This window comes from Pituophis catenifer, unplaced genomic scaffold (genome assembly GCF_029215685.1).
Source record: "Pituophis catenifer annectens isolate HBS135680 unplaced genomic scaffold, rPitCat1.0.hap2 SCAF_1, whole genome shotgun sequence".
NCBI classification, from domain to species: domain Eukaryota; kingdom Metazoa; phylum Chordata; class Lepidosauria; order Squamata; family Colubridae; genus Pituophis; species Pituophis catenifer.
The window spans coordinates 321696689-321709963 of record NW_027256881.1 but is presented as its reverse complement, the minus strand read 5'-3'; the positions used below and the strand labels follow the sequence as shown (position 1 = coordinate 321709963).

The 13275-nt window shown below is 35.1% G+C and overlaps 1 protein-coding gene across 1 annotated transcript in view; it reads left to right on the top strand.

Moving 5' to 3' along the window:
* ARID4A (AT-rich interaction domain 4A) overlaps positions 1-13275 on the top strand; it is a 53127-nt gene that overhangs the window by 5264 nt on the left and 34588 nt on the right. The window contains exons 5-8 of the mRNA XM_070942602.1: positions 739-829; positions 6909-6988; positions 7077-7171; positions 8483-8615. Of these exons, the coding sequence (XP_070798703.1) occupies positions 739-829; positions 6909-6988; positions 7077-7171; positions 8483-8615 (399 nt within the window). The remainder of the gene's footprint in view (positions 1-738; positions 830-6908; positions 6989-7076; positions 7172-8482; positions 8616-13275) is intronic.

Below are 13275 nucleotides of genomic sequence, written 5' to 3'. Positions count from 1 at the left end.
ACTTGATAATGCCCTAGATGTGTTGTCCAGAATATATCAGTTGTTTAGCCTTGACTAAATGGGAAGAGATGAGGACAGATGCTGATGGACCATATTGATGGAGCTTTCTTGACTATTTTAAGCAGTATGGAGTTCTGCCAAATTAAAATGTATGTTATGTTAAAGTGTGACTCCAAGTTTTAATCTAAAGAAATTGTCATTATAGGTTTGGGCAGCAGTTGTAAGTGTTGAGGCAGAAGCTATCCACCATTTCAGAATATTCTTGTCAGTTGTAAGGCTGTTTGCTGTACCTGTTGCCTTTAGTTAGGTTTTCTTTATATTTAATCTTAGTTTCATTTGTTTCACTCTGCTCCTTAACTCCCATTACTAAAGCTTTCAAATCATTTGCATTTCCAGTAATCAAACCAGTGCTATTAGCATAGCACAGGTTATTAATGTTTCTTTCTCCAAGTTTTAAAATTATGTCCATTTTTTTAAAAATCTAGCTTCCTTTGATATATTTTCAGCATATTTGTTGAATAAATAAGGGGAAAGTATACAGCTTTGTTTCACTTCTTTGCTAACCTGGAGCCAGGCTGTTTTGCCATGTTCTGTTTGGCTGTGCTTCCTATCCTGTATATAGTTTTCACATGAAGAAAATACAGTGTTCTAGAATTCCCACTTTGCTAGTGAAATACTTTACTGATGTAAATAAAAAAATCTGCAATAGTACATTAAATATAAACATCATCATTTTAGGCTGGTGCAGTTGTTGAAACCAAGATGCCTGATGGAACCTTTCAAGAAGCTATCATCAGTAAATTGACAGATGCAAGCTGGTATACTGTGGGTAAGTATTATTTTAATTCATTTTTTATTACTAAATACTAATTTTCTTTCACCGAGATATATTTGAATTCCTTTCCATACTGCACATCTTATTTTCTCATGAGCAATTGCCTACTTTTTAAGGTTAGTCAGAGACATTCTCTGTGAAAAGAAAATGGTCAAATATGGTGCAGTAGTATATTTGAGAAAGAGGACTTTGGGTTTGTTTAAAGCATTTACTTTCAGGAGAATAAGGACATGCTTTGGACAAAAGAGGCAAGGTTCAAATCTTTCATTAAATTTGAAAGCTCCAGCATCAGTTACATTATCAGTAATTAAAAAATAAAAATGTATAACACCTACTCTTACTGGTGGCCATGGAATGTTGAAGAAAAATCTGAAGTACTCTATTTTTTAGGGAACTTTTTCTGGGAGTGAACTGATGGTTTTCTGGAAGATAATTCTGTATTGGGAATAGTCTGAAGGGGAAATGGTATGATAGGTTTTATGTGTGTGTACTGCTAATATTGTATTAAATTCCATTGATTAACCACATACATTAAAATTACTTTCTGAATCTAATAAACCTATTATCATTTAAAATATATTTAATATACACAAAATATTTATAATGGACACAGTGATTCTATCATTAAATTCTTCTACCTGCTTTCTAAATGTGAACAGAGTTCTTGTGCTGTCATTTAGGCCATTTGTAAATAAACTTTTAGCAGCGTATAAAAGTTGAAAACATAAAGGAATAGTTTCAATATTTTTCTATGCAAAAGTGTTCATCTTTTTTTCAAATTTTCAAAAAATTTATATATTTCTTGGAAGATTTTGTTTGTGAAATAAAAGAAACTAATATTAAATTTTAGTGTTACTAAAATAGAACCTGTTACATTTTTATGTAGCGATACAATAATGTGAAACTCTGATAAATTTCAGGCAAAACATGCAAACATTTTTAAAACATATTTTTTTGGTCTTTTTTATATTGATACTCTAGAATCAAAAGAAGTGATACATTTGGTTATAAGTTTCAGTAACTTTGTATATTTCTAGACATTTAAAATAAAACATTGATCCTCTGATACACAAGAATTTCTTTCTCAATTGATTGTTGAATATGTGAAGTTTTGGTCTCTTTGGCTTCATAGTACTGCCCCCCAGAAATTATTTCAGAAGCTAAAATAGCATTACTGTAAATATTTATAAAATTATGGAAATCAGCATTGTACAGGTATTTACATTGAAAACTTTCGTGATGTTTTTAATAATACAAGGAATAGAGCAATCACTGAGTCACAAATATCATCATGCACATTATGTTTGGAGAAGATTCACAATCCAATCTTTTCTATTAATAGTTCTGTCTTAGGCATGTTTCCAAGATGTTTTTGTTATCTCGCGGAAAATAAAATTATTCTGAATTTACTATATACCCATTCTTTACAAAAACAGAAATAAGATTGATAAAATTAATCAGACATTATTAATGTATCTTCAGTGATTCTAGCAGGAACTTCCCATTTTAACAGCACAGAACTTTGACCGGCAGAGACTTGATTTGCTTTCAAGTAGATAATTTTTTTCCCTAGATAATAGCATGATCAATAGTCAGAGATAGTTGACATTTTAGTAGGAAACACTGTGTTAAGTGGAGCAGTGATATGGCTGATTGTTAGCTTTAATTGTATGAAGGCCCTGGGACCATTGCTGACTGTAGACCATTTTATAGGCAAATAGCATGACAAAATTTTAAAGAGTTTTTGGTTAGCTTTCAAGTTAAATGCTGCTTTTGTTCTAAACCCATGTAACTATCTGTCAGCAATGTGTAAAACAGTTTTCCTATTCTATGAACAATTTATCTGTAATTTGCATCTTTCACTTCATTTCCTACATACTTAGTAAACTTTGCATTTTAACTGATATTGGTTTCTGGAAAAATAGAACAAACATTCTAAAACTGTTTAATGCAAGTGTCATGGATGGCACTATGGAAATACTCAAATTTAGCCTTTTTGATTATACAAGTAAAAATTAAAATTGGCTTTCAGGTGAAAACTTGAATTTGTAAAATTTGTGGTATGGTAGCAGTGAGGCCCCCGCTTGATTGTAGTTTTTCATATTTGTAATGATATTTGCTCCTTACATCCCCGTAGCTAAATGCTACATATCTTTTTTGCTCAAGGGAGCGATAATTAAAGTTGCTCACAACCAATTGGTAGAATTTTGCTACTAAGCCAATGAGCCCAGGGGGTGGGAGGCAGGCAAGGGATATGTTGTAATTTCTTGATTCAATCAAACAACATACTGAAGGCAGCATTAAACAGGTGGGCAGTATGTCATGCTAAAAGCTAGGCATCTCCACCTTTTTCTGCTAATTTCTGCATGCTTCTTTTTTCATTTCTCCTTTTATTATTACTGTATTTATGATCCTCTTTTTCTTCACTTGCACTATATCTTCTAGTCTATATTCATCTTTCTTTCATTTTGCTGTAAAATTTCTCATAGCAGGTATTGTTACAGGGATTTAAGGGACTAATTAAAAAAGTTGTATAAAGAATCCTATTTAGAGATAAGTCTCTCTGAGCTCTGTAGAATTTACTCCATGGATTATGTACATGGGATTGTATTTTGAGGCAAGGAGAATAGATTATATGAAGACAGCAATTTGGTCTCCAAATATAGGTGCATAAAAACGATCTGGACCAGTACATTCATGTTCATTATTAGATGCAGCTTACATTTAAACTTCACAACATTAAAAACCTCCACATGAAGATTTGAACATTTGTTTTCCAATAATGACATAGTTTTCCTCGACTACATAATTCTATATGTTTAGTATATATGTATAGTGCTTACTATTATTTTAGCATATATGGAATTGCAACTCAAAAAAGATGACAGAATTGACAAAAGCATGAACTTGTATTGTCAGACAGAATAATTTTCTGTCCATGTGATATTTTACAACCTGATTGCAATACTGTAATTCTAATCAGAATACAGCCTTAATTGCATTTGTTTTTTGCAAAGAAACATGGATTCAGAGGGGTGGTATCTTACCTCACAGTATTAGGCTATCTCTGGTAGATGGCGTCTTGGTTTAAGGAGATTGAGTAGATCATTTAGTTCAGCATCCAGTCAAAGCTTGCTACCTATTATACTTCACAGCATTTCTTCAAAGGTGAAATAAACTTGAGATCTGCCTGGAGCTTTCTGTAGGAACATGACTGGAGTCTTTAATAATAAGAGGTGGGAAAGTATGGAATAGAGAGGTGCTTCATCTCTCTGTAGGCACATAGAACTTTTCTTCCTATCAGTAAAGCGGCCACATATTTCACAAGCTAGCGTAGTTACTTCAGAACCTATTACAGTGGTATCTCGGTACTCATTGTTAATTGGTTCTAGGAGGTGCAGTGAATACCAAAAACAATGAGTACCAGACAAATTTTTCCCATCAGGAATAATGTAGTGAGTCACAAGGCAATCGATGTTGACAAGTTCTAGCTGTGTGTTGAGTACCAAACAAATGATGAGTACTGGGACAAAATTTTCACACCAAAATGCACTGAGTACCAAATTTGATGAGTTTCAAAGCAGTTGAGTACCAAGGTATCATTGTATTGCTGACTCCTTATGTGTGTGCATGCGCAGTTACTTGTATTGTTGACAATCCCAGGAGAACTGTTGTCTGTAAATATGCACATTTATAGTTGGAAACAGCTTTTGAAGTAGCCACAAGAGCCTTGCAAAAGATTTAATAACTATTTAAAAGTAGATGGATTTTGCTCATGCATATTATGAAACATCTTTTTAAATGTTTTGCATGGCTCAATTAATAAAAAATTAATGCCTAGAAAGAAAAGGATCAGTTGTTTCTAGTTCTTCTTTTTTATTCTCCAGTGCTTCACATTTTGCTTTTACTTTGAATACTTATTTACCGGTATTTACTTACTTAGTTACTTACTGACTAGGCTGCCCAGCTCAAACTGTGACTCTGGACAGCATATAGTAAATGCAGACAATTTGAGCTATCATGTATCTTGATACATTTGTGCAGTAATTGTGAAATATCGAAGCCACATTATTAAACTTACTGGTACATATTTTAATTTAAATATATTTATTACTAAGAAACTACAAATGTTTGTATGGGCACTATAACATTGTAAGATAGCAAAACAGGAGTAGACTGGTCAGATAGTTCTGGTTTCTGGTATCCTTATTTTAATACTTTCTTGATAGTATCTTCTTTAAGAATAGCTATATTCTTGAAAAAGGGCATGCTCAGGATGACTTTAATTAAGGAGATTTAAAAGAAGAAGGAATGTTTAGCTGAAAGAATAAGTAGAATTTGATGTATTTTAGAAAACATTCGTTTCCTCTTTTCCAGTGTGCTTATGCCTGCTCATTGGAAGGTGGTGTTATGTAACTCATGAATTTATGGCCAATGGTTTATTCTAGAAGGTAGCAATAAAAGGAAGGCTCTATGGAACTAATCATAAATATATTAATCCCCTTTCAGAATTTTGAGTTCCAGTATATCTTTGACACTGAATATTAGCAGTGCTTCCTGTGGGTCATACATATGTTAAGGGCGGGTTTGTGGAAAAAAATATCCTTAAAGCTTGGTTTTTATGCCATTTAATTCATAAAGTCATCTAATTTATGATACGCCTGTATGAAAGAGTAATTGTCCTTGCTCCCATTCCCAAAAGTTCAGACAACTCATTTAGAGAGATAGAAGAGCATTTTCCCTGTTTATGAATGGCTAAATTAACGTCCAGACCTAAATCCCATAGACATTTTTAATATAAAAAACCTGAACTAAACAGTTTATGTTAAGAAAGAATTAAGTGTTATTTAGTTGGAGTTGCTTAGTTGAAGAATGGGCCAAAGCTCTTGCACAGTGATAGGAGAGATTGATCATGAGCTACAGGAATGTTTGATTTCAATTATTGCATGTAAAAGTGATGTAACCATTTATTAAATCTAAAAGAATAATTACTTTTTCACACTGGAGTTTATATGTTGGATGTTTACGTTTATGAAATTAAAGCTCTGGATTTACTTATTCTTTTTGAACAACTAATAACATTCAGTGGCAAAGACATGCAAAAATTAAAAATGGGAAAGGGGCAAATATTGTATATAACAGAAAGATACAGTTTGAATTCTGTTCCCTTTCCCATTAAGCAATGGGGATTAGGAATGTATCATTTATATTCCACTTTTCTAAAAAAAAATCTAGCATACAAATCAGCAAAATGTAGCAGCACTGTTCATCAGTATGAGAAGAACATATATAAAATGCTAATCACTGCACATATGCAAAGTCACATATTTAACTTGTTAGTTTTACTATTATCTGCCTCAACCAAGTGTCCTGTGTTGTTTTAAGAATACTGTGAAACATCTGATTTAGGAAGGTTGCTCTTTGTTACTCAAACTTTCACAGAGGGTATGTAAATATATTACAGAATATGATCAGGATTAGAATAATAGCTCTTGAAATCCAGATGTCTTCAATTTTGGTTCCATAATTCCAAGCCAATATGGAAATAAAAGTCCACACATGTTTGATGCATTACTTAGTTATTCTCTCTCTCTCCCTCCATCTCTCTCTGTGTAGCACTTCTGTATTGTACTACTTGTTGGCTGAACAACATTTTAATATGGATGTGTGTTACCCATATTTGACTGTTCATGGTCACAAACAGCAAGCCAAGACAACATCATAAAAATGGCTTATTCTATAGAAAATGAATAGTTTTCCCAAATGTTGCAGTCTTAGTAAAATCAAGCAGATGAAGAATGTGTCCTGAGTAAGAGAGATAAAGTTGTGAAAGAGCAGAATACACAGGCAATATCTTTCTTTTAAAGAGAAAAATTATGATTGAGGGTGCCTTTGCTTAAAAAAGTCTTACATCTTAACACACTTTGATGGTAGGTGTTCTAATTCTTCCATGTATATTGAAAGAACACTTGAAACAAGGAGTCCTGTTTACTAGAATAATTTATACTTTCTGTTTAGTTTTATTTAGAAAATACTTTACTATTTAATTAATAATAGTTCTGGCTTTGTTTAGTTTTTGATGACGGTGATGAGAGGACATTGAGACGGACCTCACTGTGTTTGAAGGGAGAGAGGCACTTTGCTGAAAGTGAGGTAGGATTTTAAAGTTGTTTTTTTTTAAATGCTATTTCACTTTTTATTGGAAAATCAGCAAACGGTCTTTTCTACTTTCCTTCCTTAGACACTTGACCAACTGCCACTAACAAATCCAGAGCACTTTGGAACACCTGTAATTGGAAAGAAATCTAACAGAGGAAGAAGGTCGTCTCTTCCTGTGTGAGTAACTTTTACAATGCCATATTTTTGTAATAATTTTCTTTATCTGGGATGAGATAAAGTAATTGTGCATGTCTTATACAAATGTACTTGACAATTTTGGGAATTGAACTTTATGTTTTCGCACAGTCTACTGGTCTACTTTTTATTGTCATTATTGTCAAGTAAAGCAGGAGGGTCAAGTTGGTGCAAACAATAAAGCTACTTGTTTAAAACGTGCCTCATGATTATAGAACTAGTTGATAATACTTTGGACTCAGATGAGGAAGTTGCAGCGCTAAGCCAGTTGTTTACAATCTGTATAACTGCTCCTGAAGTGGTAAGGAAAGAGGGAGCTCAGTGTCTTTTTTGCACAAGTATAGTGGCAGAAGCATGCAGAACCCATGTCCTAAACAACAGGAGATGTCTTCCTGGATTTCTTACAAATTTAGATATCTATGCTAGGGTAACTTAGAAATGCATTTCTAGTCCCTTGTTCTTTGAAAGACTTCAAAATGTGATGGAGGACAAAAGTGATCAGAGGGCAGGATTTCCTATAAATATTGTTATTCAGTGTCTGGTAATACAGGAATTATGCAAAAATATTGCATTTATATAGCATGCATTATATATGCAATTGTGATTTTAGCTTTCCTTAGAGCAGGTCTGTTTATTATTTCTTTATGCATGTTCCTAATTTGTATATTCCATTGTTTTAAAGAAGAGATAAACTGAAACAAAGAACAATTTGGGTAGGTAGATATATTCCTGAATGTAACAATAGGGACAGTCTTTAAATACTCCAGATCAGTATTTCTCCACCTAAGCAACTTTGAGATGTGTAGACTTCAACTCTGAGAATTCCCTGGCAAGCATTCTAGCTGGAGAATTCTGGGAGTTGAAATCTGCTCTAAATTAAAACCTCATACCTCAACATATGGGTAGAAGCACATAAATTCAGTGATTCTCATTTCTTATCTCAGTATTTCCTTTCATAAACATTTGTAAATGATCACTAAGGCGCTTTTTCAAAAGCCAACTGAACTTTCTTGGTTTTTTCCTTGCCTTTTGAAAAAGCACCTTTGGTATAATCATGACCTGGATGATCGAGAATCTCCATAGACATTTGTAAATTAGCATCAGAATGTCTCCCGATGCTACTTTTAAACATTCTAGTATTTGCTGAATTGTTTCCCACAAATTTCCAAGAACTTCTGTCACATTCAACTCAAAAGCCAATAGCTACAATGCTCCAATAGCTCCAATAGTTTCCTTTCGAGTATTACTTTCACATTCTGATAGTGTAAATCTTTATATGCCTAATTCTTTTAGCAATGAAGATGAAAAAGAGGAAGAAACTAGTGAAGAGGAAGAGGAAGATAAGAGACGTCTTAATGATGAATTGCTTGGTAAAATTGTCAGTGTAGTATCCAGTACTGAAAAGGGAGAATGGTATCCAGCTTTGGTAAGTAAGAATTTAAAAGTCTTAAGAATGACATCAAAATGATATTTCCCCCCAAATTCACAATATTTGCATCTTGGGAGCACAATGCTTCACTTTTAAGTTTGTACTTTTCTTTATAGCAAAAAAGCTGTCAGCCATTATTTAGAATTTATTTAATTTATAGAATAGCTTTATAGTAGTAGTAGTAATAATAATAATGATTAATAATAATAATATATTTTCATGTCAGCTGTCTGAGAGTATATCAATTTTTTGACTCCTCCTAGTTTTTATTTGAAAATACCTATAAATATATTTTAAATATATTCTGTATAAGTATATATTCTACTAAGGGTGTTGGACTGGCAGCAAAAAGACCCAGATTTAAATCTAACCTTTGCCACAGAAGCTCACTGGATGACTCTGGACCCCACTCTTGTGCCTTCTAATCTACCTCACAGGGTTATTGTAGCTAAAATGCAAGGATAGAACTCTATGATTCTTTTTTGAGCTCCTGCATAGAAAAACAGGAGAGAAATCTAACAAAAAATGGTAGTATTCTACAGAAATAAGTTCTGTATTTCTGATTTATATGCCGTCCATTCTCTTTATATAGTAAAGTAAAGCATCCCTATTATCAGTATTAAAACAGGAGTCACGTGTGAGATGGGCAGCCATATAAATCCAATAAATGAGTGAGTGAATGTGTGACAGATATAAAATACCAAATAAAGTTGCAATGATAGGACTAAATAAATATGTAAATATACCAGGAAGTAGTGTTTCAACTCTATGGCAATTTTATTTATTCAAATTTGTTATAGCTTCCCAACTCAAAAAAAAATCCATAAAAACAAATAAAATATAAAAGTTCACATGCAACCCAGACTAAAACTGTGTTAAAAACAATGCAATAAGACGAAATAGCCCTTCCCCAAATACACATTGAAGAAAGAGCACAGCTGCCACACCAGGTAAATCTGTACAAAGCATTCCTAGTCGCAACTGCCACAATTAAAACAATAGCTACAAATGCAGAAGGACCCTCGGATTGTTCACCAATCTCAATTGGGGAAGTACAGTTCCATTAAAAACCAATAATGGTAACATCTCCAACCCCATAGGCCCAAACAGCCACTGTCACTCAGTGTTGTTAAAATTGAGCCAAAGTTTGTTTCACCTCATCCAGATCCAAACAGCCTCCAGACACTGGATTGATATATCAATACCTTCACCTCTGCAGACCAGGATTGAGATACAAAGCTAGTTACTATCAGCATATTGATAATACTGAACTGGCAACTGACCTGTCCCAGTGGCTCACATAGATCAGTGTTTCTCAACCTTGGCAACTTTAAGATGTACAAAATTTAACTCACAGAATTTCTCAGCCAAGTGTTGAAGGCCACACATCTTGAAGTTGTCAAGGTTGAGAAATACTTATTAGAGGTGTCTAGTGTACAACCACAATTGAGAATGACCTTGAGAGATAAGATATCTTTCCTATGGTGGAGCTCTCAGTGGCTTAATGCTCAGAGGAGGAAATGAGAAAGAATCCACTGCAATTGAATGAGTTGTTAAAAGTGGTGGCTTTATTTTTATTTTGTATAGTGTAGTGAAATGCAGCATAAAATTCACAGAAACAAAATTTAAAATGCGTATCAAAATATAAAACACCAGAGTGAATTATTCTAAGAACACACAGTATGAGTCATGAAGAAAATTATGAATAAAATTAAATTATGTATTAGCAGTTTACTGAAGTGACTAAACCTGTGGCTGGATATCTAGATCATTTAGCCATTGGACAGCAGTGCCCTTGAGATGATGTATTTCATGCAGAGATCTAGGGAACTTTCTGAGGGGACATTCCGTTGCAATATGATGCAAAGTTTGTGGGATGTCCTTCAGTGACAGTTAAAGATTATCAACCAGCCTCCATTTATATTTCCAGTATTGGCACCTGCCACGGATCTGGTTGAGCGCTATCCAGATTTTCCTTGGGAGATCAATGCTGAAGGGGCATTGTACTGAATGAGACACTAAATTAAACAGATCTAGGTTAGAAGATGCCCACTCATAAAACAATGTAGACTAGCCACCTCATGGTGCACCTGGCAATGTGACTCTGTAATGGCTAAATAGTCTATACATTCCGCCTGGTGGACATCACCAGGATCTCCCAGCAGGAAGCAGCAGCATGAATATCAAAAAAAATGGTGAGATTTGTATGTTCAGGCTTGCAAGATTCTGTTCATGAAGCTTTACAATAAAGTCGAATTAGCTCATCTAGTTGTATTTCCTATCTGATTTACCTGAGAGGACTGACATCCCCAAAAGAAGAGGCTCTGGATGGGATCTATTCCCTCACCCCACCCCCCATGAGCATCAACTAGAACCAACCACTGAGGAAGGGTATGAACCAATGAAGCACAGTGCTACTTCCAAACCCCTGCAGCTAGATTGACTAACAGCAGCTACTATAAGGGCAGAGAAATAGTAATATTTTGCAGACCTTATATCTGTAATGTACATTTGTACTCGTATTCAGTTGGATTCACTCTTTGTCTTTCTCCAGAGACACTCCAGTTTTTGTTTCTGGCGTTTTGTTTTGTTTTTTTGCTTTAATTTATATGCCGCCCTTCTCCGGAGACTCAGGGTGGCTTACAATGCATTAAGCAATAGCCTTCATACTTTTGTATATTTATTGCCCCCACAATCAGCTTATTGCCCCCACAATCTGGGTCCTCATTTTACCTACCTTTGAAAGGATGGAAGGCTGAGTCAACCTTGAGCCTGGTGAGATTTGAACTTGCAGTAATTGCAAGCAGCAGATGTTAATAGATGTTAATAACAGTGCTTTAGTCCACTGTACTACCAAGGCTCTTTTTACTTGTTTTACTTACTGGAGCTCTTCAGAAAACCAGGGAGCATCCCAGGATTGGTTTACAGAGAGAGTTTGTATAGGAATAGGATATTGAGAGTTTGCATAGGAGCAATATGGCCCAATCACATGCCTATTATAGGCTGTAGCCAAGGCCTCAGCTGAAGTGCCTGACAGGTGTTCAAGAAAATCCCCAAGCTCCCTCTAGAAGCCAACAGGGTTCATCAGTCATCTAAGGAGGGTCAACCTAACTTTCCCCTTCTCCTTCCAAAGGTAGGTGGACCCAGAATGTTAGAGGGCAACCAAAGAGAGTTATGTTCATGGCAATGAACTACTGATAATGATAATAGAACTAATGATAACAAAATAAAATTCAATGGTGAAAAAAATAAGGTTCTACATTTAGGCAAGAAAAACAAAATGCACAGGTACAGTATATGTGGTACCTTGCTCAATAGTAGTAACTGTGAGAAGGGACCTTGGAAGCCTAGTGGACAACCATTTAGATATGAGTCAGCAATGTACAGCAGCTGCCAAAAAAGCCAACACTTCTAGGTTGCACAAACAGAGGGATAGAATTAAGATCACGTGAAGTGTTAATACCAGTTTATAATACCTTGGTAAGGCCACACTTGGAATACTGCATCCAGTTTTGGTCACCACAATGTAAAAAAGATGTGGAGACACTAGAAGGAGTGCAGAGAAGAGCAACAAAGATGATTAGGGGACTGGGGGATAAAACATGAAGAACGGCTGCAGGAACTGGGTAGGTCTAGTTTAATGAAAAGAAGGACTAGGGGTGACATGATAGCAATGTTCCAATATCTCAGGGGCCACAAAGAAGAGGGAGTCAAGCTATTCTCCACAGCATCTGAGGGGAGGACAAGAAGCAATGGGTAGAAACTAATCAAGGAGAGAAGCAACCTAGAACTAAGGAGAAATTTCCTGACAGAACAATTAATCAGTGGAACAACTTGCCTCCAGAAGTTGTGAATGCTCCAACACTGGAAATTTTTAAGAAGATATTGGATGACCATTTATCTGAGTTTCCTGCCTAAGCAGGGGGTTGGACTAGAAGACTTCCAAGGTTCCTTCCAACTCTGTTATTCTGTTTTAGAATAAAACAGAATAGTTTTTGTAGTTCCTCCAACACAAAATAGTTCTTGTGTTCCTCCAACACAAGATTACAGTGCGACTGCCCTGAGACATTTTTCCCCCTGTAATTTTGACACAAGGGGAAAAAAACAATAGCTTCTGTTGGTAATTTAAGAGCATGAATGGGTTATATGGGAGTAAACCGTCTTGTAAATAGCTTGACCTTACACCAGGTAAAGCATTACATAATATTATGAGCTTCTCAGATTGGAGTCAGAGAATAGTCAGCCTCTATTGAAGTTGTTGAAGATCTGAAATAACGTGGAAGCTGCAAGAAGTATAACTCAATAGCCGTGTTGCTGCATTCTGAACCAGTTGCAGTTTTTGGACTGCCTTCAAAAGCCATTCCATGAATAGGTCATTGAATAGTCTATTATTGAGGTTATCAGTAAACGAGTCATCAATTTTTATTTTTATTTTAAATTTGATTTATATGCCGCCCTTCTCCGGAGACTCAGGGCGGCTTACAATGTGCTCAGCAACAGCCTTCATTCTTTTTGTATATTTATACAAAGTCAGCTTATTGCCCCCACAAACTGGGTCCTCATTTCACCTACCTTAGAAAGGATGGAAGGCTGAGTCAACCTTGAGCCTGGTGGGATTCGATCTTACTTTAATTGCAGACAGCTGGTGTTAAATTAC